Raw genomic sequence first — 24,126 nt, forward strand, 5'->3', positions numbered from 1 at the left:
AGTGGTCGCGTCAGTTAATATGCTAGAGTATGAGTAAAGTCCACAGTGAGGACGTCAGTCATCTGAAGAGCTCGCCACCCCTCCCCCCCCCCCCCCACCCCGCACTGCCACATTAGAGACACGAGGTCATGTTAGTGTGGACCTGGGAGTAAGAGGACAGAACCTCAGGCTGTTTCTCCAGCGCTAGGCTTCGCAGGGTGGCTTTGTTCTCCGTTTGCTTTATCCCATGTATTCCTGAGAAGGCCATGAGGGGAATAAAGAGCTCAGTTTTTATAGCTGTTTTCCTAAAAAAGAGTATCTTGCCCAGTTCTCATGCAAGGAAGGGATTAAACTTGTTACCCACGTGAAACCAGATGGCTCACGCTAGCTTTGCCCAAGCCCCGCCCCTCTGCCAAACTTTCCAAAGAGGGAGGTCCTTCTGAAGAAACGAAAGTGAAATTGAACCGGAGCCATTTCACAACCCTGCTCCCTGCCTGCCTGGGCTTGTCGTAAGTCCAGAGGCGCCTCTTGTGACTTGGAGGCCAACGACCCGCGTTGGGAAGGGTCCCCCCTCGGGGAGGGTCACGGCGAGCGGACCCCAGGACATGCCTCGGGCGCGCCATGGACCCGAGGCAGGTAAGCCGCTGGGGTCAGAGCCCAGAGCGGGCCACCTGCAACTTGCTCGCCCTGGCTCATCGTATACCTCCCTACGCTCCTGTTTTCATGCATGACATATGGTGAGAGAGTGTGTGTGTGTATGTGTTTTCTTGCCAAACAAAATTTATGTTCTAGGAATTTAGGAATTTGTATCTTGCTAATTAATTGTGTTGAGCAAGGCGTGGAAGAGGGTTTGTGGGGAAATTGCACTCCCCTCCCCCCTTCTGAGGAACAAGGCCTGAGACCAGGTCAAGACAGTTCCCCTCTGCTTTTCTGCTAGGACCCCACGGCTGCCCACGCCTCCTTTAGCCCCACTTGGACAACATGCTTTACTTTTAGCGTCTCTGCTCCTTCTTAACCTGTAGGAGAAAGTTTATAGTGGCTTTATTCATTATCTCCAAAAACTGGTATATCAAGATAATGGAAAACTGGTCGGCAAAAAAGGGCAGGAACTATTGCTATATGCATCAACATGGACGAATTTCAGATTCATGATGCTAAGCAAAAGAAGCTGGACTCAAAAGACTGCATACTGTATGAATCCATTTAGATGACATTCTGGAAAAAGCAAAGCTAGAGAGACAGAAGACAGATCAGTGGTTGACAGGGGCTGTGTGTGGGGAAAGGAATTGATTGCAAAGTGCATGAGAAAACGTTTTTGGGAAATGGGAATGTTCTACATCTTGATCTGAGTGGTAGTTATAAGGCTTTGTGTGCTTTGACTCTATATGGTCAAAACTCACAGAATTATACACTAAACAGAATACATTTTACTATATGTAAATATACCTCGATTTTAAATATATATAAAGTATATGTACACAAGTACATATATATGTGTGTGGTATGTATACATACATATGTGTGTGCATGTGTATATATATTTTTCCCTTCTTTAAAAGGATTAGGGACACCTGACTTACAGGAAAAGCATTTCTTTATGCAAACCAATATATTACCCTTTGGAGCCCATGTGGTAGAGGTGGGGGGCTTGTCTCTTAATCCTAAATATATGAGAATAGATTAAAGTGAAACTTTGCAGAGCAGTGAATGTTAAGTGGCTTGTTACATAGTTTGTATAGTACATAGGCATGAAGTTGGGTGAGTGGAGATGTTGAGGGATTTAGGAATGATCACCATGGAGGTTGGTTTCTCACTTTCTTGGCTCTCACCTGCCATTCAGTGGCTCTCCTCCAAATGGCTGTTCTCAAGTGGTGGTTTGGCTTGGTTTCACTTTTAGGAGATTTTAGGGTGTATAAAGAAAAAATTAATAATCTCCCTCTAATTTTTCCCTGAAATAACTATTGTTAACAAATTCGTGTATCCTTTTGAGTCCTGTGAACCAGGCACCCACCGTCTGTATTCACATATACCTCAGCCCCAGGTGGGGGTAGGGGGGTTGTGTGCAGCAAGAGGAGAAGAAAAGAGATGGAATACGTGTCTAGCAATGTCTTGTTCATGCAGACATTGGTTCAGGATCAGCTTTGTTCTAGGTGCTGCCTTAGGTGCTAGGGATGCAAAGATAGCTGAAGTGTAGTCCTCGTCCCCCAGGGGCTTACTGTCGAGTTGACTGCAGCCCCCCATCAATACTACATGGGGAATATTAATAGTGGAGAGCTGAGAATAATTTCTAGGGTACCTAATATTTGTTAATCACCTTTCAGACACTACAATCTATATGTGCCATTAAAAAAAAATCAGTAGCTATGATAAAAGGTAAAGTAAGTGGTGTAACAGGTGCTGGGTGGGAGTTCAAGGAGAGGAAACTCTCATGGGGGCGGCGGGGGGTGGGGGGGAGTCGGAAGTCTCCTGAAGAAGGTGGCAGTTAGAGAGATCTGTAGTGAGTTGTCATAGGTGGCAGTAAGGGGAAAAGCAGGCACGTTGCACTGGAATGTAGAGGGATGGAAAGATGAGAGGCACTTGTGGTAGCCCATGTGAGAGGTAATGAGGGTCTAGAAAAAGACCCTGGAAAAAGACATGTTTAAGAGAAAAGATAGAGGTGGTAGACAAGATAGGACTTCGGCACCTAGCTGATGAGGTGTGAGAGATGAGGGAGAGAGGGAGGAAGGCAGGCAGGCAGAAAAGATGATCAGGTTTCCAGCCTTAATAACTCAGAGGAGAATGCTGCCATTAACAGTAATAAGAACAGCGGGAGAAGGGGCTGGATTGAGGGAAAAGATTAATTTAGTTCAGAATGCGTGGCGTTTGAGGTAATGGCAGGGTATCTAAGGGGACAGACAGATCGTCTAGGCATTTGAAAAGTCAGGTCTTAAGCTTCAGCACAGGTGGTAGCCAAGCCATTGGAGGAGAATTTTTAAAGAAGAGAGCTCAATCCACATTGAGTCAGCGCACGTCTATTGTACTGAATTGACCACCAAATGTGTGAAAACCTAACAGAAGTTCAAGAGCAGGAATTCAGCGTGGTGAGGCGGTATCCTCCTCCAGCACCATTTGGAACCTTTGGAACAGAAAAAGGGGACAGGAGGCCTTGGGTGGTGAAGGGAACTGACCATGAGATCCAGGCTGAATGAGGAGGTGTGTGAAGCCAGAATGGAGACAAACTAGGAGTGGCTGACCTGCAGCTACAGGGGTGGAGGTAGAAACACAGAGAAGTTGTTGGCTGAGAAGAGCAAGTCTGCAAACCGTGGCCTGCGGGCCAAGTGCAGCCTTCCCCTTGGTTTTGTAAAAGGAAGTTTTACATTTTGCCTGTAGCTGCTTCTGTGCTACAGTTGAATGCCCCTCCGGCCCTTTACAGAAAAAGTTCACTGACCCTGGAAAAGTGTCAGGGTTTGAGGTTTGATAGTGGCCCGGCTCAAGTAACAGTGAGATTGAATGAGGAGCCGCACAAGCCACTTGTGTGGCTGAAAGGTGGAGGTGGCCATCATTGGAGCCGCACTAAGGAGATATGCAGCGAGCATGCTGTGAGCTTGCCCAGCAAGAGTGCTAAAATCCCCTCATTGTGACTGGGCGCAGGGGTTGGGGAGTAGAAGGCTGAAGTTATTGAAGAAAGGGACGCAGCTGCCTGCAGGTCCCTGTAGCCTTCAGGAGAATCAGACAAGGGGAATGTGAGCATGAGGAATCGTTGTTCCTAGATATGCAAGCCCTGGGGACGGGCAGCAGGGTATTTATTGACACCCTCAGGGTCCCTTTTGTCCTTAGAAAAAAGACACATGGTTCTCGTCCTTCAGTGTGGTGCCCAGGCTTGGAAGGGACACTGGGCACTTCTACCCAAACCACCAGGCTCCCCTGGCTGTGCAGAGTTGGCAGCGTCTCTTCCTGGATACCTCGGCCCTAGCCTCCCACACCCCTTTAGCTACTTCCCAATAGCCACTTCCACAGCGTGTCTTTAGAACCCGGTTCCGTAGGCCACAAGCTACGCCATCTTCTCTCAGACCGCCGCCCGTTCACCAGAACGGCGAGCGCTGTGACTACACGTCTTGCGTCCTGCTCTTCCATCTCTTCCCACTGTCGGGTCCACAGGTAGTACTTAGGAGGTGGGCGGGCCCCCCTAGCTAGGTCACAAGCCCAGGTCTCACTTGCCTTCTCAGCTTATTAGGAATCACGTGCAGCCCTCACACCCACCCCAGGCAGCGGGGAGGGACAGGCTCGCCGCTGCAGTCCCAATTCACTTTCTTTTCCATCTTCTTGTTCTGCAGGGGTGTTCCCTCAACAGATACCAAACCCATCCCGTTCAAGGCTATGAGCACGGCAAGCTCAGACACCAGCAGCCGGGGCTGGGATCTTATCCTAATAGTTTCCGGCTCCAGCAAATAGAGTTTCTCAAGGGGCAACTCCCAGAAGCACCCCTAATTGGAAAGCAGGCACCATCACTGCCACTGTTCCTTCCTGGACTCGGGCCAAGGTTTCCAGGACCACCTGCCAGAGGCGGGTACCTTCAGATCCTGGGTGTCCCCAGGGGCGTGCCTCTCAGAAGTCAGGTGCTCCCAGGAGAGTTCCAGCATCCTACCCCACGTGGCTGGGTTCAGCCATGGAGAGGTGTTGATACGCTCTCCTCACGTTTCCAGGAACTGACTATCAGCCAGGATCAGGAACAAAGGATCTTAGAGCTCTTGGAGGAGCTTGGGGAAGGGAAGGCCACCACAGCGCTTGATCTGGCCAGGAAACTCCAAGCCCAAAAGAAGGAAATCAATCGAGTTTTATACTCTCTGGCAAAGAAGGGTAAGCTGCATCGGGAGGCAGGAACGCCCCCTTTGTGGAGACTTTCAGTTCCGGTTCAGGCTTGGAACCAGCCCAGCCAAGTAGCAAGAGCAGTCAGTCATAGCCAGGGAGCTCCAAGCTCAGACTTCAGTTTGGAAACTGAAGACAGAAGCCTCACATCTGGCTTGAAAGATCCTCCTGAGCCTCTCGACATGGCTGAGATCAAGGAAAAGATCTGCGATTATCTGTTTAATGTGTCTAACTCCTCTGCCCTGAATTTGGCTAAAAACATTGGCTTCACCAGGGCCCGAGATGTGACTGCCGTGCTGATTGACTTGGAAAGGCAGGGGGACGTCTACAGGCAAGGGACGACCCCTCCCATATGGCATTTGACCGATAAGAAGCGGGAGAGGATACAGATCAAGAGAAACACGAACAACGTTCCGGAAGCCACTCAAGCTGCTATCCAGGAGACCAGAAAAATCGCAGAGCTCCCCACCTGCAACTTGCCTGCGTCAGATGCCTCAAACAGCATGGACACCACAGAAAAAGTGGAGAATGGGCAGGAACCCGTCGTAAAGTTAGAAACTAGGCAAGAGGTCACACCAGAACCAATAAAACTGAAACCACCTGTTCATGACAATGGCCCCTCCAAAACAGGGTATGTTGACTTTGAAAATGGCCAGTGGGCCACAGATGACATCCCAGATGACTTGAATAGTATCCACGCGGCACCAGGTGAGTTTCGAGCCATCATGGAGATGCCCTCCTTCTACAGTCATGGCTTACCACGGTGTTCACCCTACAAGAAACTGACAGAGTGCCAGCTGAAGAACCCCATCAGCGGCCTGTTAGAATATGCTCAGTTCGCTAGTCAGACCTGTGAGTTCAACCTGATAGAGCAGAGTGGACCACCCCATGAACCTCGGTAAGAGACCACCCAGGATTTGTGCCTAAGGTTGGGGTCAGGCACTCTTGCTCCTGATGGAGTCTCTGCTGACTCGTGAGCAGTGCCAGTTGGTGGCCCCTGTCTTTTCCCTCTTTTTTCCTGCCTGTGGGCTGAATCACCCTTGTCTGGCCCTTCCTCCACATCTTGAACAGGGAATGTAGACCTTGGCCCAGCCGAAATCTTGGCTGAGCAAGGGGGAGGTTGGCAGCCTTGGCTAAAACGAAGCTTCTTTGGAGATGATTAGCTGCCATGCATCAGTGTTATGCCTGCCTCCTAAGGCCAGAGGTAATGAAGACTTGACGCCCTTCCCGCTCCCTTCCATGTGCCGTCCTCCCTCCCCCCGAGCTGAGTCCCCAGGGGGTGCAGGAACAGGTGGGTAGCGGCAGTCTGCACACAGAGAGTAAGGGTGGGTTGTGCTGCTAAGTAGCAGCGGGTCCAAACCGCACCTCCCCACCCGCTCCTGCTCAGCTCCCGTAGGGAAAGGATGCTGTAGAGTGCACGGCTGCCTGCTTGTTGAAGGTGGTGGTTCTAATTTTACACACCGCCTCTGCACAGATGGGTGGGCTAGCACTTGCTGCTGCTCCTAAGCTGTGAAATCAGAAATTACCTCACTCAGACAGCTGGCCCGGCCCCGCACCATAGGCTCTTCCAAGCCAGCGGACAGATTGAGGAAGACAGGTGGGCCCAGGAGCTGCTGCAGGGCCTAGCGGAGAGCTGAAACCACTGCAGCTGAGTGACCGCACGCCAGTGAGGCCAGCACAGAATCCCACTAACCTTTACATTAACCGTAGCCTGGTGTCTGAGGGTAAAGGATTCCCGGCGGTGACCCTTCCTCCTTATTCTGTCTTCATGACACTGAGATGGCATTGCAGGAGAGCTGTTAAGAAGAGGGGGTGCGTCTGTCCAGAAGCTGACAGGGCCAGGACTGGTGTGCTTCTGTCTGGGGTAGAGACTGGATGGCTGTCATTCTCTTTCTTCTCCCACCATCCCCCTTCCCAGAGTTGGGGAACAGCAGTGGGTTTTTGTGGTTAACCTTTCTTTGGACTCCAGCTATAAGAAACATTGATGCCATGCTCAAATATTTCAGAAGACCCAGGAAATAAGAAATTTGACCTACTTTTCTAAATGAAATCCCAGATTGAGCAAAGAGCTGAACAAATATGAAAGCTTGAACAGAGGCTGTCTAAGCTAAGTCCAGGGGCCTAGAACAAATGCTTTTTGGTTCTCTGCATAACAAGGGGAAATTCCTTTCATCTCAGGCATCAGACAAATAGAGCTGTAGGATGACTCAAAAGAAACCATGAGAGTGGTGTATCTCTGAGGGTAGGTTGGGGATGAAAATAGGCCCCCAAAAGGGGCAGGTATCTGATCCCTGTAGGTGTCTGGGGAGTGTGAGACTACACTGTAAGAAGCCTTCGCTTTCCTTAGGAGCTGCCCTTGAGGTGGCCAAGTCTACCACCATTGCTTTAGGGTAAAGCCTCTTTGGTTGCTAACAAGACTGTAGTGGTGATTTTATAGCTCATCATTTTTTGTACAGACTTGATCTTAATTCATTGCTAAAAGATAGTGGGTTTCCCTTGAGCTAGTTTCCTATCACCTGTGGCTATGTTTGCTCTAATGAGCTTGGAGAGAGAGTCCCTGGCTGCTTTGTTTCCAAAAAAATAGGAACAGGCTGAGCCTCCAAAGGGACAGGAGTCCCTTGGCCTATCCTCCATCTCCTTCACAAGTCAACAAGCCCCTTAGTGTAGCAGGAAATTCCAGGGTGAAGATCTCTTTGGAGAGGGCAGAAGGGATGGCCTAGACTAGTGTTCACACATCTAATCACTTTCCATCAAGATTTAAATTCCAAGTTGTCATCAGTGGCCGAGAGTTTCCCCCAGCTGAAGCTGGCAGCAAGAAAGTGGCCAAGCAGGATGCAGCTATGAAAGCCATGACAATTCTGCTTGAGGAAGCTAAAGCCAGAGACAGTGGAAGATCAGAAGAATCATACTGCTGTTCCTCGGAGAAAGACTCAGAGAAGGTAGGCGTCCTGCCCTCTGGGAGGACGTCAGTTCACTCTCCAAGTCTGTGAAGTATCAGAACTTCCTGTGACCCTCTTGAAACAATCTCAGCCTACCCAACCCACTGTCTCAGAGTCAGCTTCCCACTCTCTCCTCTACCCGGCCTCACCAGCCCACCTTTCCTCTTCTCATACCCAGCTCCCCTTCTAGTGCCCCCTCCCAGCCTAACTGGAATTGCAGATTTTCAGGGTTGAAAGACACGTTAAAAATTATTGAATCCAATCTCCTCTCTTGGCAGATAAGAAATGAGACGAAGAACATTTAAATAACTACTGTTTCCTGCAAGGCCTAGAAAATCCCCACAACCCTCTTCCTGTAGAAAGCCAGCCCCAAACATGCAGTTGACCAAAAGAAATTCTCCCATCCCCATTCCCTCTGCTGTGATGGAATAGCCAGTGTTTTCTCAGTTTGTTTTTGTTTTTGTTTTTGTGTCTCTCATTTTCTCCAGACTGCAGAGTCCCAGACTACCACTCCTTCAGCAACATCCTTCCTTTCTGGGAAGAACCCCGTCACTACATTGCTTGAGTGTGTGCACAAGTTGGGGAGCTCCTGTGAATTCCGTCTCCTATCCAGAGAAGGCCCTGCCCATGACCCCAAGTACATCTCTTGTATCATGTATCTCTGCTGAGGTTTTCTCAAAAGAGAGAGAGATACATTTTCTTCTTTGCCTCCTCAGAGATGGCAGATTATTTCACTGAGCAATCACTCCTGTTTTCAATATGGAAAATGGGGGGCCTTGAGAGCATGGTTGCTGCTTGTGGAGCAGAGAATCTGGGATTAGGTGTTCAAAGGGCAAAGCAGGGACCAAGCACAAGGGAGATACACGGCTTGGAGGTTACTGGTGGTGGGACTAAAAGGTGCAAGACCTGGGCGTACCTGAGAAGCTCTCTGCTCTGAGGCTCTGCAGACTTACATGTTCAAGAGAAGGGTTCCTGGAGGAGGTGAAATTAGGTTGATGCTTAAAAATGTTGAATAGGGGTGAGCCAGGCTAAGAGAGACTGGGGGCAGGAGGAGGGTGAAAGGCACCGGCTCTTCAAGGCAGAAGTGACTGCGTGAGCCAAGGCACAGAGGCGATGTGTGCAAGGCAATTACAAGTCGTGAAGGATGACAACCTGACAAAGGCTAGGTAAAGCTCTTCCATCAAAACCAGTTAAATCCTCTCCTTTCATCTCCTGTCAGGTTCCAGTACTGCGTTGCAATGGGAACCCATACTTTCCCCACTGCCAGTGCCCCCAGCAAGAAGGCGGCAAAGCAGATGGCTGCAGAGGAAGCCATGAAGGCCCTGCAAGGAGAGGCGACAGGTTCAACATCTTCTGATGACCAGGTGGGGCCATTTTCCACTCAAAAGATACAGGTCATTTTTAGCAACTGAGCGGCTTAGGATTGCCCGTGAGTCCCTCAGAGTTTCCGTTAAGTGTTTATGATTCCTCTTTGTCTGGCTGATTCTCCTTCAGCCCGGAAGTATGAACACGGAATCATTTGATAACTTGGAATCGGTGATGCCCAGCAAGGTCAGGAGGATTAGCGAGCTCGTCAGATACCTGAACACCAACCCCGTGGGCGGCCTGTTGGAGTACGCCCGCTCCCATGGCTTTGCTGCTGAGTTCAAGTTGGTCGACCAGTCCGGACCTCCTCATGAGCCCAAGTGAGTGTTCCTGTCCTGGCTACAGCCGTGTGTCACAGGGTGGGGACAGCTTATAACCCAGGGAAAGAAAGGATGTGCATTAGCTGTGAATGACAGAAGGCGCATGTTCAGGGAGCCCTGTCCCCAGGGCCTCCGAGAAGACACTAGATCAGCCATCTTGAGAAGACAGCCACTCTTCCAGTGAGCATGAGCCTTCTAAATTTTTTTAAATTAATTTTAATTTTTATATGTACATAGGAAATCATTCAAGCTGATTGAAAAAATGTGCAACAAAAAGTCTCATTTCTATCTCAGACTTCTAGTTTCCCTCACCAGATTCATACACTATTACCAGTCTCTTGAGTCCTTCTGGAAATTTCCATGTACATATTAGCACGTTTTCCTTTCTCTTTTTTATTTATATTTTATTTATTTATTTATTTTATAAATTTATTTATTTATTTTTACTTTGTTTTTTAAAGTAAGTATATATCATAATCTTCTGTTCTACCCCTTGACTCCTTTACTTACCAGTGTGTCTTAGAGGTCATTACAAATAAGCATGTATATATCTACCACATAATGCTTCATTGAATAGATACTTATAATTTTTAAATTGCTTTATCAAACAAGAGATGTAAAAGGTCTTCTTAAAATGGACACCCAGGGCTTCCCTGGTGGCACAGTGGTTGAGAGTTTGCCTGCCGATGCAGGGGACACGGGTTCGTGTCCCGGTCCGGGAAGATCCCACATGCCGCGGAGCGGCTGGGCCGTGAGCCATGGCCGCTGAGCCTGCGTGTCTGGAGCCTGTGCTCTGCAACGGGAGAGGCCACAACGGTGAGAGGCCCGCGTACCGCAAAAAAAAAAAAAAAAAAATGGACACCCAGCTACTTACCACCTAGTTTAAGAAGGAAAATGTTGTTATTTCTGTTTGAAGCCCCACCATGTGTAATTATTTAACTAACTTCTGGTGACATTCAGGTTGGTTTTGGTCTTACTCTTAGAATCACTCCTGCAGTGAATATCCTTGTACTGTATGTCTTTGCTTACATGTACGAACTTGTCTATAGTATAAACTTTCAGGAGTGGAATTTCTGGGCCATGAGTTGTGTACATTGGTTTTTAAGGGTTTTTTTTAATAGGTAATAGATTATGCAAAATAAAAAATATTATTCAAAAATAAAAATATAAAAAGCTCATTCTCACTTTGACCCAGCTCTTACACACACACACACACACACACACACACACACACACACACACATACACCATGTAGTAACTTTACATTATTATACATCCTTCCAGAGTATCTTTATATAAATACAAGCAATTATATTCCCCCCTTTTGTTACACAGAAATACATATATGCATTGATTTCTAGCTTGCTTTTTACACGTAAAAGTATTATCTTAGAAAATTTTTCATGTAACTTTATATTCTTTCTATATAAGTACAAAGTATAGGGTTCCAGTGTACGGCGTTTATCATGATTTATTTAACCAGTCCCTACGGATGAATACTTGAATTGTTTCCAAACTTTTGGTATTATAAATAAGGCTTCAATGAATAACATGTGTATGTGCATTTAAAATTTTGGTAAATTTTGCCAAACTTTCTTCCAGTGAAATTTTACCAGTTTCTGCTTCCACCAACGATGTATAAAGAATCTCTTCCTCTACACCATGAGCATTCTAAAATGCGAAAAGTAGTATCTCAACGTAGTGCAAAGACTAGTCTACATTAAGATATTTATTATTATTATTATTTACCATATTAATAGGTCAAAGGAGAAACACCACATGATCATCTCCAGAGATTCCAAAAAGGTGTGTAGTAAAATTCAGCATCCATTCAGATTAAGAAACCAAGCTGTTAAGAAAATAGAAATTATTGAATACATCCTTCACATGATAAAAATACAAGTCTGAAGTCCAAAGTCAGCAGCTTACTTATTACTGTTCCCATTCAAGTCAGGAGGAAGATGTGGATGCCACTGTCATCGTCATTTAATATCATTCTGGAATTACCAGCTAATGCAGTCAGTTTAGAGAAAGAAGTAAGTGTAAAGAGAGGAAAGGGGAGGTAAAGTTATCATTATTTGCAGATGATATGATAGTATACCTGGAATATTCATGAGGAAACTGAAGAAATGTTAGAGACAAAGGAGAATTTAGGAGAGCGGGGGACTACAAAGTGATGTATAAGAGTCAAGAACTTGTCTGTATACAGTAATAAGCAGTTAGAAAACGTAGTAGAGAATACCCTATTTGCAACATCAACTAAAAAGATAAGTGACCCAGGCACATTCCTAATAGGGAATATGTAGGCTCCACATTAAGTAAAATGCCAGAAACCTGGGGACCATCTCCCCTATCCCCTTCACCCCCTTCAGCCAAACAATCCTTAAGTTCTGCTTATTGAACCTACAATTTCTGTCCCAGATCCCTTCCTCCTCTTTCCGCCTCCAGTGTCAGCACTGTCTTCTCTCACCTAAACCAGGCAGTAGTCTCCTGGTCTCCCTACTTTATTCATTCAACAGATATTTATAGAGGACATTGTATTTGTTAGAACAGGAGTCAGACATCAATCAGTAATCATGTAAGAAATGTAAGATCTCATACTTGATATGTATTATAAGGAGCTTGAGCTGCGTGATGCGGTGAGAATCTACATAGCATGACTTGACTCAGTAAGAAGAGGGGAGAGGGCTTCCCTGAGAAGTGGAGCCTAAGCTGAGATCTTAGGGATGATCAAGAGACAGGGAGGGTTCTAGGCAAAGGAGATAGTACCCCCAAGTCCACAGAGCTGGTAAAGAGCTGCAGGAAGGCCAGTATGGGTGGAGCAGAGAGCACAGTGGAGGCCTGATGCTAGATGAGACTGGAGGGTCGACCTTGTGGGTGGGCCATGTTATGCTCCAGCCACACAAGCACTGGAGAGCCATTGAAGGGTTTTAAGTAAGGGAGTGTCACTTGCCCCCAACCCCCACTTTTGTCCTCTTCCTGGCATTTTTTTTTTTTTTTTTTTTTTTTTTGGCCGTGCCATGCGGCATGTGGGATCTTAGTTCCCCAACCAGGGATCAAACCTGTGGCCCCTGCATTGGGAGCTCAGAGTCTTAACCACTGGAGCCCCAGGGAAGCCCCTGGCATTTTTCCTACTATTTTTTTGTACTACATTTTCTCTTCTACTCTAAGAAAATCATTTCAGACCTTTGCCTCTTTCTTCAAATTTCCACAAAACCCCTCTTTCTCACTCTGATGACCTTACTTCACACTTAATTGAGAAATTAGCAATAACCAAATGACAAACACCTTACCTTGCCATCACCAAATCCACCTTCCTACTTCATCTGTACATTACATCTGTACCAGTATGCAGGAAGCATCCTTCCTCGCATTCCTGTGCCCTGGATCCCTTCCCTCCCGTGCTCTCCTTCAGTTATCTCCCTCTCTCATCATCAGTTGCTCCCTCTGTTGGATCATTCCCATCAGCCTACAAACACGCCCGTGCCCATCTTCTAAAAGCCTTCCATTGACCCCACATCTCCCTCCAGGTACCACCTCATCTCTCTGTTCCCCTCACAGCCAAACCTCTCAAAAGAATTGTTTGTAGTCAATGTCTTCATTGTCTTCACTTCCTTAATTCATTCCAATTGGGCTCTTGTCTCCAGCATTCCACTAAAAAGGCTAACCACTTGCCATATGTGGTTACTGAGCACTTGAAATGCGGCTGTGTGACTGAGGAACTGAATTATTAGTTGTATTGAATTTTAATTAAAGTTAATAGCCTCGTGTGGCCAGTGGGTATCACATTGGACCGTGCAGCTCTAATGGATTCTAGTCGCACAATTAACAAACTTTATTTTATATATATACATATGTATATATATTTGTATGTATGTGTATGGATATATGGATATATGTGTATATCTTTGTGCATAAGAGTTCATACACTTTTCAAACACATAGAACACTCATGAAATTCTCCTGGATCCCTCAGGTCAAGATCCTACGTGGTTTGGCCCCCATCCCCTCTCTTCAACATCTATTCATGTCGCTGTCCTTTTGCTTCACTGAACCGTTAACCCACTGGCCTGCACAAGCCAGTCAGCACCATCAAAGAAAGAGGCAAAGGCATTCAGCTACTTAGGATAAGCAAGGGATAGTGAGAAGCTCAGTATGGCTGAACATAAAGATTGATTCCTTTCACTGCCTGAGCTGATGGATAAATCTTGATACTGAAACCTTTGTTGTATGCAGTTGGATTATCCAAAGCTGGGTTCCCCAAAGCAGATTAGGATCTGGTTAAAAGCTAGTATTCTTGAAACCGTGTCTGGTAGCTGCCCAGGCTGTTTTGCTCCATCATGTTCTGATGTGTTTGTGGAGATCCCCAGCCAGGAAGGGAGGGGAACTGCAGGGCCGCTCAGCAGCACTGCCTGCCTCCCTGCTTCACCAGTGCCCAGGGTACACTCCACTCCGCTTAGCCATCACAAGGCCTCCAGGAATCGAAAAGTAACTCCGCATAAAGGTGTGGTTCCCTGAGCTAAGGCTGACCTTGACTCTGACTTCTCCAGGTTAAGTCCTCTTGAGCTAATCAGGAAATGAATGAAGAAATGGAGTCAGGTACTTAAAAAATCAGACAGAGCATTTAAAAAGTGATGCAAGCAGGGAGAAAGTTACTCCCTTCTCATTTTTGCTTTAGTTAAGAAGAAAGTCCACACGTGGTGTTAGTATTTCTTTAAACCCTCCCTAATACTTGCTAAACTATGATAAAAGACAGGCCTAGAGCCTTTACAAGCAATAGAGTCTTGTCAGAATTTAAAACATGATTTTTATCATAGTCAGTTTTACAGCCACCTTCAGTTCATGGCAAGGTATACTCATTTTCCATTTACAGTAGTGATATGAAGTGTCCTTTTAAAACGTGTTTACATTTTAAAAGAGCCAACTTAGAGAAAAATATTAAGTAAGTAATACTCCAGGTGATATCTGGATCTAGCGGAAATCACACTGTGATTCATGAATATCCGAAGTCTGGGAAATGCTGCCTTAGGAACAGAGCTGTCAAGAGTGATGGGGCCACATGTTGGCAAGACTGGCCGCATCTTGAGCGAAACCAGCCCTTTTCTGGAGCAGCTGTCGGGGTAAGGTGCTTGTCTTTATTCCCTGCTTCTCATCCCCAAGGTTCGTTTACCAAGCAAAAGTTGGGGGTCGTTGGTTCCCAGCCGTCTGCGCACACAGCAAGAAGCAAGGCAAGCAGGAAGCAGCAGATGCGGCCCTCCGCGTCTTGATTGGGGAGGACGAGAAGGCAGAGCGCATGGGTTTCACAGAGGTAACCCCAGTGACAGGGGCCAGTCTCAGAAGAACTATGCTCCTCCTCTCAAGGTCCCCAGAAGCACAGCCAAAGACAGTTAAGACGTCTACTTTTGGTGCTATCTTTTTTGGGGGTCCTGCTAACTCCTGTCTGGGTGGAGTCAGCTCTTAACTTGCTATCATGTGAACTATTCCTTGGCTTTAATATTAGCTTCAGTAGAACCTAGAACTGGGACACTAGACGTGAGAGGGGGAAAGATGACCCACCAGTCCAGTAGAACTCGACCTCCCTGCCCACTCTGAAACACGGTGGACATAGACGAGGCTCGGTGGCCCTGACATGGCCTCCTGTCCCCACAGCTTCCTCTCACAGGCAGCACCTTCCATGACCAGATAGCCATGCTGAGCCACCGGTGCTTCAATGCTCTCACCAACAGTTTCCAGCCCTCCTTGCTTGGCCGCAAGATCCTGGCTGCCATCATCATGAAGAAAGACTCTGAAGACCTGGGTGTCGTGGTCAGCTTGGGGACAGGTAAGTGGGCTCTGAAATGTGTCCCAGCTCTCTACCCCCCGCAGTGACTGGAAGCACCTCCTCATTCTCTCCTGGGGTCCTGTATGGGTGAATTTAAGGCAGAGAGAAGACTCTCCTTGTATTTCATTTTAGCTACAGTTAATTCAGAGCAGGGAATGAATTCTCATTTCCTAGTGAAAAGAATACAGGAGTCAGGATCTGATCAATTGAGGCTGTTTCTGCCTTCAAGCTTTAAGAACAAACAGCCTCTACCCTATCCATCATCGTTTTCCTTTGGAAATTTCACATTTGCTTTAACTGCCTTCCCAGGGAATCGCTGTGTGAAAGGAGATTCTCTAAGCCTAAAGGGAGAAACCGTCAATGACTGCCACGCAGAGATCATCTCCCGGAGAGGCTTCATCAGGTGAGTGAGATCGCAGGGTGTGGCGGCTCTGACACCCCCCTGACGGGCAGGTCCTCGACCCTGCAGTGTCAGCCTTTGCCTCACCTGTCCATTTGAACCTGTCTTACGGGATCAGTCCCTTCTGTGACCCAGCTGCGTGCCCCTACTCAGCCTGCTGTTGAAGAGCTCTTTTTCTGCCAACTCTGCTTCAAGCCCTTTTTTAAAAGCACATAATGACTTCTTGATCTTCAGTGCTGTAGGGATGAGGAAGCCTTCCATCTCCATTTGAGGACCTACAAACAAACCCATTGCCTTGCCAGCTTTCCCCTCCAGTTCACTTTTTCTTTAATTTATGAAGGGAGAGAAGCAGCAGCCTCCTACAGTCCTTGAATCAGTTTGTTCCGCCCTAGAATCCCTGCAGCTGCCAGAGCGAGAAGCTCTTGGCAGAAATGGAACTGACCTGAAAGGCTAACTTAGCTTTAAGAAATGCTGAGGTCTCCCATGGAGAATTTCCCACCAACTCTTTCAACCTGAGAAAGCCTGAAAGGTCTGCACTGTTAAGCCTTGTGCTTGCTTGGGATCAGATTATAGAAGCAACTGCTGTTTCCAGAATCAGTCTTCTTAACCAGACTTTCTTCTTGTAGGTTTCTCTACAGCGAGCTAATGAAGTACAACCCCCAGACTGCGAAGGATAGTATATTTGAGCCTGCTAAGGGAGGAGAAAAACTCCAAATAAAAAAGACCGTGTCGTTCCATCTCTATATCAGGTCTGTAGAGTTTCTGTTGCCACTAGAGCCAGCCCTGCCAGGCTTCCAGAGCTGGGTGCCTGAATGCTCTCCTGGTCCGTAAATCAGAGCTTGTTCGATGGGCCACGCTTGGCTTTGTGTCTGAGGTCCACACCTCAGTGTGGGGTGACTCACATGCGCGTTGCCACTCCGGCAGCCCGTAGTACGCCTCAGAAGCCTACTTTCTCCCACATCGAGCTGTTCTTGAGCCCCAGGAGACTGAAGAGATGTATCTGCACAGGTGGGTTTTAACAGATGCCCCTGTGTTGCAGCACGGCCCCATGTGGCGATGGTGCCCTCTTTGACAAGTCCTGCAGCGACCGTGCTGTGGAGAGCACAGACTCCCGCCACTACCCTGTTTTTGAGAATCCCAAACAAGGCAAGCTCCGCACCAAGGTAGAGAACGGTGAGTGACACGTCCTCCCTCTCCCCGCAGAAGGCTCTGCGAAGCCCCAGGCCCGTCCCAGAGCCAGGGCACGGCTGCCAAGTTTTTGCCATTAGTTGCTGAGGTACCAGGGTCTTGTTTCCAGGGAGAGGCAAGATGTAGGTCAGAGAAGATCTGTAGGAAGATCAAGATTCCATTTTGAATTAGGTAGCTGGGGAGATCTCCAAATCAAATAGGAGGCAGAAGTACCCAGTTAGAGCTCAGAGGAGAGAAATGGCTGGAAATAAAAGTTTGGGAGTCATCCTCCTATGGTTGGTCTTTATAGCCATGGAAATGGATGGGATCACCTCAGGTAAGTTTGGAGAAAATGATGCAGAACCAAGCCTGAGATGTTGACTGGAGGACGCCAAGTGCCCGGCTCCCCTCCTGACTAGTTGGCTGCTGGTTCTCCACCATGTCTGCCAGCTCCCGCTCCTCCACTGTCCTCTGATGTCTCCTACTGTCTCCTCACATCCATTCCTGTTCCCTTCAGGCCATCCTTCTACAGTTATCAGAGTGACCCTCAAACGTAGATCATGTCACTTCCCTGCTCAGAACCCTAAAGTGTAAACACAGAGCTACCATATGACCCATCAACTCACTCCTAGGAACATCCCCAAGAGAAATGAAAACATATATCCACACAAAAACGAATACAGGAACGTTCATAGGAACATTGTTCGTAATAGCCCAGAAGTGGAGACAACCCCAGGGTCCATCAGCTGATGAATGGATAAACAAAATGAGTTCTGTCCATACAATGGGATGTTATTTGTCCATAAGAAGAAATGAAGTACTGACTTCTAACGGATAGGAGGTTTCTTTTGGGGGTGACGACATGTTCTAAAATTGATTGTGGTGATGGTTGCACAACTCCGTGAATATACTAAAAATTATTGAAGTATGTGCTTTAAATGGGTGAATTATATCTCAGTGAAGCTCACTAAAAACAAAAAGCCCGCCGTCCTATAGTGGCTTCCCACCACACTTCACATAAAAGCAAAACGTGCCATTCACCTGTGCTTCAGCCACATTGGCTCTTTGTCAGCTCTCTCAACAACTAAACCGCCTGCTGCCTCAGGGCCTTTGCTCTTGCTCTTCTCTGTGTCTGAAACACTCTTTCTCAGCGGTTCCTTCTCCTCCTTCGTGTCTCAGCCCGCCTGACAGTCCTATCCCAGGAGGTTCCCCTGGCTGTCCTCCATCATAGCTCCCTCAGAACCATCTAGAATTCTTACGTGTGTTGACTTACGTGTTTAGTGTCTGCTCCGTTCCCTTTCTATCCCCTCACCCCCATAAACGTTCTAGGAAGGTAAGGATCTTACTTGGTTTTGCTCACCATTGTTTCCCAGCACCAAGCCTAGTGCCCAGCACATAGTAGGTGCTATGAAATAATATGAAGAACGAATGAGTGAGTAGCCTCTGGCCCGAGTCTAGGAAGCAGAAACACCACGCCAGGGAGGGGCTCGGTCCAAGGGCCCCTTCGGGTCTGACCCAAGTCTCTCATCCAGGAGAAGGCACAATCCCAGTGGAGTCCAGTGACATTGTGCCCACGTGGGACGGCATTCGGCTGGGGGAGAGACTCCGAACCATGTCCTGTAGTGACAAGATCCTGCGTTGGAACGTGCTCGGCCTGCAGGGGGCGCTGTTGACCCACTTCCTGCAGCCTGTGTATCTCAAATCCGTCACACTGGGTAAGGACCTGTCTTGAGAGCTGAAACTGTACTGTCATTTTGGTGCCCAAATCCCAGCAAACCGCATGCTTCGTTGCCAGGTGCTAACATGATGTCTCCCCTTTTCAAAGTGTGCTCGATGCAGTGGTTAGTGATTGATTCTGAGTGTCTGGTCTGCTGTGATGGGAAGATTGGTTTAGGCAGTGAGCCTAGGTAACGACATGCCAGCCAAGTCTTTTCAAGATGAGTTAAACACAGCGGCTTAAAACTGCAGTGTCTGAGTTTCCTTGCTCTCCTCAGCCCTTGGCCTTACCTGGAACCTTATGTATTGTGCTTAAATGTTTGATGATCCCTGTATATCCTGGGCAGCCACAGTTAGAAGGTGCTTCCTAAGTAGGGAGTTGATTCTCTGTCTTGACAACTCTGTCTGTACCCTCCTCACGCTCCCCACATGCCTCTGCCACTTCACAGCGTTTGGTGCAAACACAGGTGTGTGCGTTTCTTTTTCGTACCCAGGTTACCTTTTCAGCCAAGGGCATCTGACCCGTGCCATTTGCTGTCGTGTGACAAGAGATGGGAGTGCGTTTGAGGATGGACTCCGACATCCCTTCATTGTCAACCACCCCAAGGTGCTATAACCCCATCCATTTTTCCCTTGACGTTTTCTCCTTTTCAAGTAATCCTATCAGCAGAGCAAAAACGTACAGTGTGGGCAAGGGGAGCCTTAGTCCGTTTCCCCAGAACTTACCCTTTCCTCCTCTTGAATGCCAAGGGCTTTCCTTCTTTTAGTCTGGAATTCATTTGAATTGAGGTCGAGTTAGTACGTCTGAGTCTTAGCCAAACAGAATCCTAGATAAGGGGGAAAGATCATGACCCCACAACTCCCTCTTTCCTGTGAGTCTTGAGTCCCTGCTTCAGAAGCTTTTTCTTGAAAGGTTTCCATCTTTCTCCCATTGCTCCTGGAATTTCTAGGTTGGCCGAGTCAGTGTATACGATTCCAAGAGGCAATCCGGGAAGACCAAGGAGACAAGCGTCAACTGGTGTTTGGCTGACGGCTATGACCTAGAGATCCTAGATGGGACCAGAGGCACCGTGGATGGGTAAGGAGCTGGGAGAGCACAGCAAAAGCAGAGCCAGGCGTCCTGGCCTGAGCCCCAAGGGGGTGTCATGTTGCCAAACACCGGAGCTTAAAAGCTGCCACACGCACCCATGCCCCCCCTCCCCATCAGTGTCTCCACCTATTCCATCCCAGGTGAACAGTGAGTGCTTTCGTTTCTCCAGGCCACGGAATGAATTATCCCGGGTCTCCAAAAAGAACATTTTCCTTCTATTCAAGAAGCTCTGCTCCTTCCGGTACCGCAGGGATCTACTTAGACTCTCCTATGGTGAAGCCAAGAAAGCTGCCCGTGACTACGAGATAGCCAAGAACTACTTCAAAAAAAGTCTGAAGGACATGGGCTACGGGAACTGGATAAGCAAACCCCAGGAGGAAAAGAATTTTTACCTCTGCCCAGTGTAGTGTGATCCGGTGACTGATGGGTCAGGGTGTTTCACACTGGGGTGAGAGAGAGAGGTCGTAGCATTCCTCATCACATTGGTCAAGGGTTTTTGGTTTTTGGTTTCCTTTTTTTTGTTTTTTGTTTTTAAATGGTACCACAATTGGTAACACTGAGAACTTTGGGTTCCTGTTTTTCCTGCTTTCTTTGGGATTACTAGGCCAGGTCTAGCCGTCCCCCTTATCTTTTCCCAAGCAGAGGGGTAGAAACCTAAGGGCAGAGAGAAGGGGTTGTTCCTTCTTCGTGCCCACTTCCTCTTCCTTCTTCGTTTTTTTCCTGTTTCCGTCCCCTTTGTGTTTGCTACACTGACCTCTTGTGGTCTCAGTTAGGTTCCAGTCAGCAGTGTGAATCATGCCAGGGACTGATGATTTCTCATTTGTGGATTCTGAGGCTCCTCTGCTTCCCCTCCTCCCCTTCTGAGATTCCTTCTTCATGATCATTAAGTTTTACCTTTTCCTCCAAGAGGGTAGAGAGGTGAACTTAAAGGATTTGGTGAAACGTTGACAAGGGCAGGAGTTTAAAACGGCAGCCAGCTTGTTACCAGTGCCGAGCGTGACCAGAGTCTGCAGCTAATGCTCAGTGATCTTCCGACTGTGCACTTCAGCCGGCTCGGGAGGGGCCAAGAGGCAGGGAAGGCTGCTGCTTGGGAAGTGCATCCCTTCCGCAGGTGGCAGGGAAGGCTGGGACCAGCCAGACGGGGCTAAAGGAATTGCCCGAGCAATAGGGGACGTCTGCCCTGCAGGAGTGACACAGACCACTTCCTGGGGAAGCAGACATATCTTGGAATGTTGCCAAGCTCCCAGCTGTCCCTCCCAAAGCATTGCTAGGAATTTGTCCTACCGATGGGGGAAGTAGCGCCACAGACCCCAACCAACTGGTAGGAAAAAACCCAGGATAAATCCTAGAGGGTAAATCATCTCTGCTCAGATAATCAGGACCTAGCAGGAATAAGGGCAAAAAGTCATGTTGGGTCAGATCACTGTTCCACCCGGCATGTTTCTTATGATAGTGACACCAAGGGAAGGTGATTAAGTCATGGGTAAATTGGGAGTTTTAAAAAGAATGCTGTAAATGTTGATTCCTAACAGCTACAGATAACCTGTAATTGCACAGATTTAAAGGTCAGATGTCATTTTCCATTGATTAACCAAGTGCTTTTGTTTCGCCTGATAGCCTCAGAAGGTTGGTTGTGGGCGGGTCACAGACCTGAGGTCTCCCTGCCTGCTAGGGAGTCTTTATAGGGTTGACACTCAACAGTAGTTCTAGGTGAAAGGGCAGGTTGTCCTAAAACTCTGTGAGATGGGACCCTTGGTTACATCTCAAGGTACCGTGGACTCTTGTCAGAGCCTTCGACTCTCTGTGGGGTCTGGCTCTGGGCCTAAGCCAGCCAGACATGCTCAAGAAAAGTACAGAGGCCCTGCCCCCTCCAGGCCTGAGCCTGCCTCTTTCCTCGGGATGATTCCTCTATTGTATCTGTGAACATGCCGAGCCAGTGCCCTCAGATGATTTTCCATCCTCCCCCACACCCCGCAAGCTACTGACTAGTTACCCTCCTGTGTGTCCCACCTCTTCAGCGGTGGATACATCCGCATCCACACATTTGTTCTTGTGGCTACCGTTCTCTCTGTACTTTTGACCAAAGTGAGAAAACGTAAGTCTTTAAATACACTAAGGATATCTTTGCGGAACACCAAAGGGTCCCAAGGAACTAGGAGGGAAACCGTGCCTGTCTTCTCGGGTGGAAGGGGCCTGCCCCGCAGTCCTGTGAATCTCCTGATGGCACACAAAATCAGTCCTGCCCCAGGAGGCAGCTCATCTCCCTAGTTCTTCAGGCCAGAGGGTATCACCTACTGATTCCTCGGCATGTTCGGCCCCTGTGGACTGTCGTGGGCATTGGAATCTCCTGCAGAGCTCAGGCTCGGCCGCCTCTTCCTTAACCAGGAGCACGGGCACTCTCAAAAGGTCAGAGCCCCTGCTTGCCCCAAGATCGTGTCTAGCGAACTTACAGTATTCAGCTTCTGTTGTAGGGAGAGAGCAAGGCTTCCCTGTACCCATGCATCTGCTGGAAACAAGCCTGTGTCAGGCCCTGCGCGGCCGTGCCCACCCCTGCCCCTCTGAGTCACGTGGGACAGAGGCAGAACTCCCACCTCGAGTGTTCTCTTCACTTTTTCGTCCAGTCTTTGTTTTTAGTAAGCAAGACCTTTTTCTCTTTTTTTTAATGATCTTTGTAGTTGATTTGTCTGAACTGTGGCTAGTGTGCATTTTTTGAATAATCACTTGTAAAAACTGTCACTGCTTCAAGCTATTTCCTTTACTCACGTTGAAGGGATTTTGCTGGTTTTGGGGGTCTTGGTAGTAACTCCAAGAGCAGAGTGGGGAAGAGCCCAAGCGTAGACTTGGGTGCCACGATGGGTGCAGTCAGTTTTATGATTCCACTTTTATGTGTCCCTTGGTAAAAGTGACTAACAATATACATTCCTCGTAAATAAAAAAAAAGAAGAATCTGAATTGTTAGAAAACCTCAAGTCTTGGTTTCTTGGGGGGTGAGAAAGTGGGGACAGAGGGAGCCGTGGTCCTGCGATTTCTGGCAACAGCACCAGCTGCATCTGACACAGAACCTGAGGAGAGGGTCTCCCTCAGCCAACAGAGAGGAGCCATTTCAAAGGTGCTGCCTAGGAGGTGAGCTTGTGTCTGGTGTGTTGGAGTATATCAGACAACCTTTAATTACTTCCCCAGGTCCACAGCCCCCCTTCCCCATCAGATCCCACCATCAAATATCTTGTCCCCAGAGACTTGCTGTGCAAGATTTCAAGGCCCAGAGTAGGAAAGCGTCCCTTGAGACCACACCACAAATCACATATGCAACTCCGGCTCTCCTTGAGGGGTTTCTACAGCCTTCCACTCCCAGCTGTTTTGCCTGCGGGGAGGTGCAAGTTGCAGCCTGGACCAGAACTGGCTTGGCTGCAGTCTTAGGAGACAGGCCATTTGCTTTTTACTTCATAGATGGCATCCAGAATATTTCTCCGTCTTGATTTCAAAGAGAATATGCACCACTTTCCAGATTGCGATTTAGTCCAGGATTTCTACAAGACTCTTCCTTGACCTTGTAAAAATACCATACCAGAGGACACGAAATATTTGACAGGCTTCCTAAGTCGCAGTGAAACCTCCCTCTTCATCCACAATACAGATGGAACAACTGAGGCCAGGAGGGCCAGCGACATGTTTAGGGGGCACATTAAATAAGGACCAGAACTCTGCATGGGTGTCGGTCACAGTCTGTTGAAATACAGTACCTGGTGAGCTGGACAGTTTTGACAGTGAAGGACAGTGTCTCCGCCTACTGTGAGGTACCTGGAGCCTCGAGCATCTCTGTCCTCTCTGTTCCCAGGCATCTGGTCCCACCTGGAGGGAAATGTGGTATCCAGACTTTGTAGAAAATGGACCGTTTCTTCCATACTACCTACAGTGAGTGTATGATGTAAGACTGTCCCCTCGTCACCCAGCTCTGGGTGGGCTGGGAAGCAAGGCTACCCCACGGGAGCACAAGAGGGGTTTTCTTCAGCTCAGCACTTCAGTTGCTGTTCACCCTACATTTCCTCTCGGGGGCCTACCATTTAATATTGTTTCCAGGATGTGGGCCCGGGTCAAACCCATGTGCCAGGAGCAGGAGTGCTTTCCACACAGACAGCCCTGACTCCGCAGAGTGCAGGGGCTGTGCGAGGAGTCCCCAGCCGTCCCTCCAGGAGACCGGGCCTCACGTCTGCCCTGTCCTCCAGGGCCCCTTCTTTACAAAGGGCCTCCCCAGGAGCTATTTCTGGGCTCTGTCCACTCTAGGCGCAGCCATTTGGCCCTGTCTTTTCCATCTGATGAATGGACTTGTCAGGCTACAAATCACAATCATTGATGTTACCACTGATCTTTTCTTTAGATTCGTGCGATGTGTTTAACCTCTCATGAGTCCAGTTTCCCCAATATTCTCCCTTCCCTTATTCAACCCTGGCCCGAGAGGACGTCCCCACCCCCCAGCCCCCGTCCCC

At 48.1% G+C, this 24,126-nt stretch overlaps 1 protein-coding gene across 4 annotated transcripts; it reads left to right on the plus strand.

The window, feature by feature from the left end:
* The first annotated feature begins 442 nt into the window (after positions 1 to 442).
* On the plus strand, positions 443 to 22,594 carry ADAR (adenosine deaminase RNA specific). 4 transcript variants are annotated; one of them, XM_024748076.1, is made up of 15 exons: positions 443 to 615; positions 4,293 to 5,722; positions 7,580 to 7,763; positions 8,252 to 8,328; positions 8,983 to 9,127; positions 9,258 to 9,448; positions 14,609 to 14,834; positions 15,098 to 15,269; positions 15,579 to 15,672; positions 16,296 to 16,418; positions 16,709 to 16,842; positions 18,369 to 18,551; positions 19,047 to 19,159; positions 19,503 to 19,630; positions 19,812 to 22,594. In XM_024748076.1, the coding sequence occupies exons 1-15, from the start codon at positions 601 to 603 to the stop codon at positions 20,047 to 20,049; spliced, it is 3,453 nt and encodes a 1,150-aa protein (XP_024603844.1). In that variant the 5' UTR covers positions 443 to 600; the 3' UTR covers positions 20,050 to 22,594. The 4 variants fall into 4 exon arrangements, with proteins under 4 accessions (XP_024603844.1, XP_024603843.1, XP_024603846.1 ...); XM_024748075.1 differs by having other exon boundaries at positions 444 to 615; positions 8,252 to 8,400; XM_024748077.1 differs by having other exon boundaries at positions 445 to 615; positions 8,252 to 8,400; positions 14,609 to 14,756.
* The last annotated feature ends 1,532 nt before the right edge of the window (positions 22,595 to 24,126 follow it).

The sequence above is a fragment of the Neophocaena asiaeorientalis genome, unplaced genomic scaffold (assembly GCF_003031525.2).
Source record: "Neophocaena asiaeorientalis asiaeorientalis breed wild unplaced genomic scaffold, Neophocaena_asiaeorientalis_V1.1 scaffold76, whole genome shotgun sequence".
Lineage (NCBI taxonomy): Eukaryota > Metazoa > Chordata > Mammalia > Artiodactyla > Phocoenidae > Neophocaena > Neophocaena asiaeorientalis.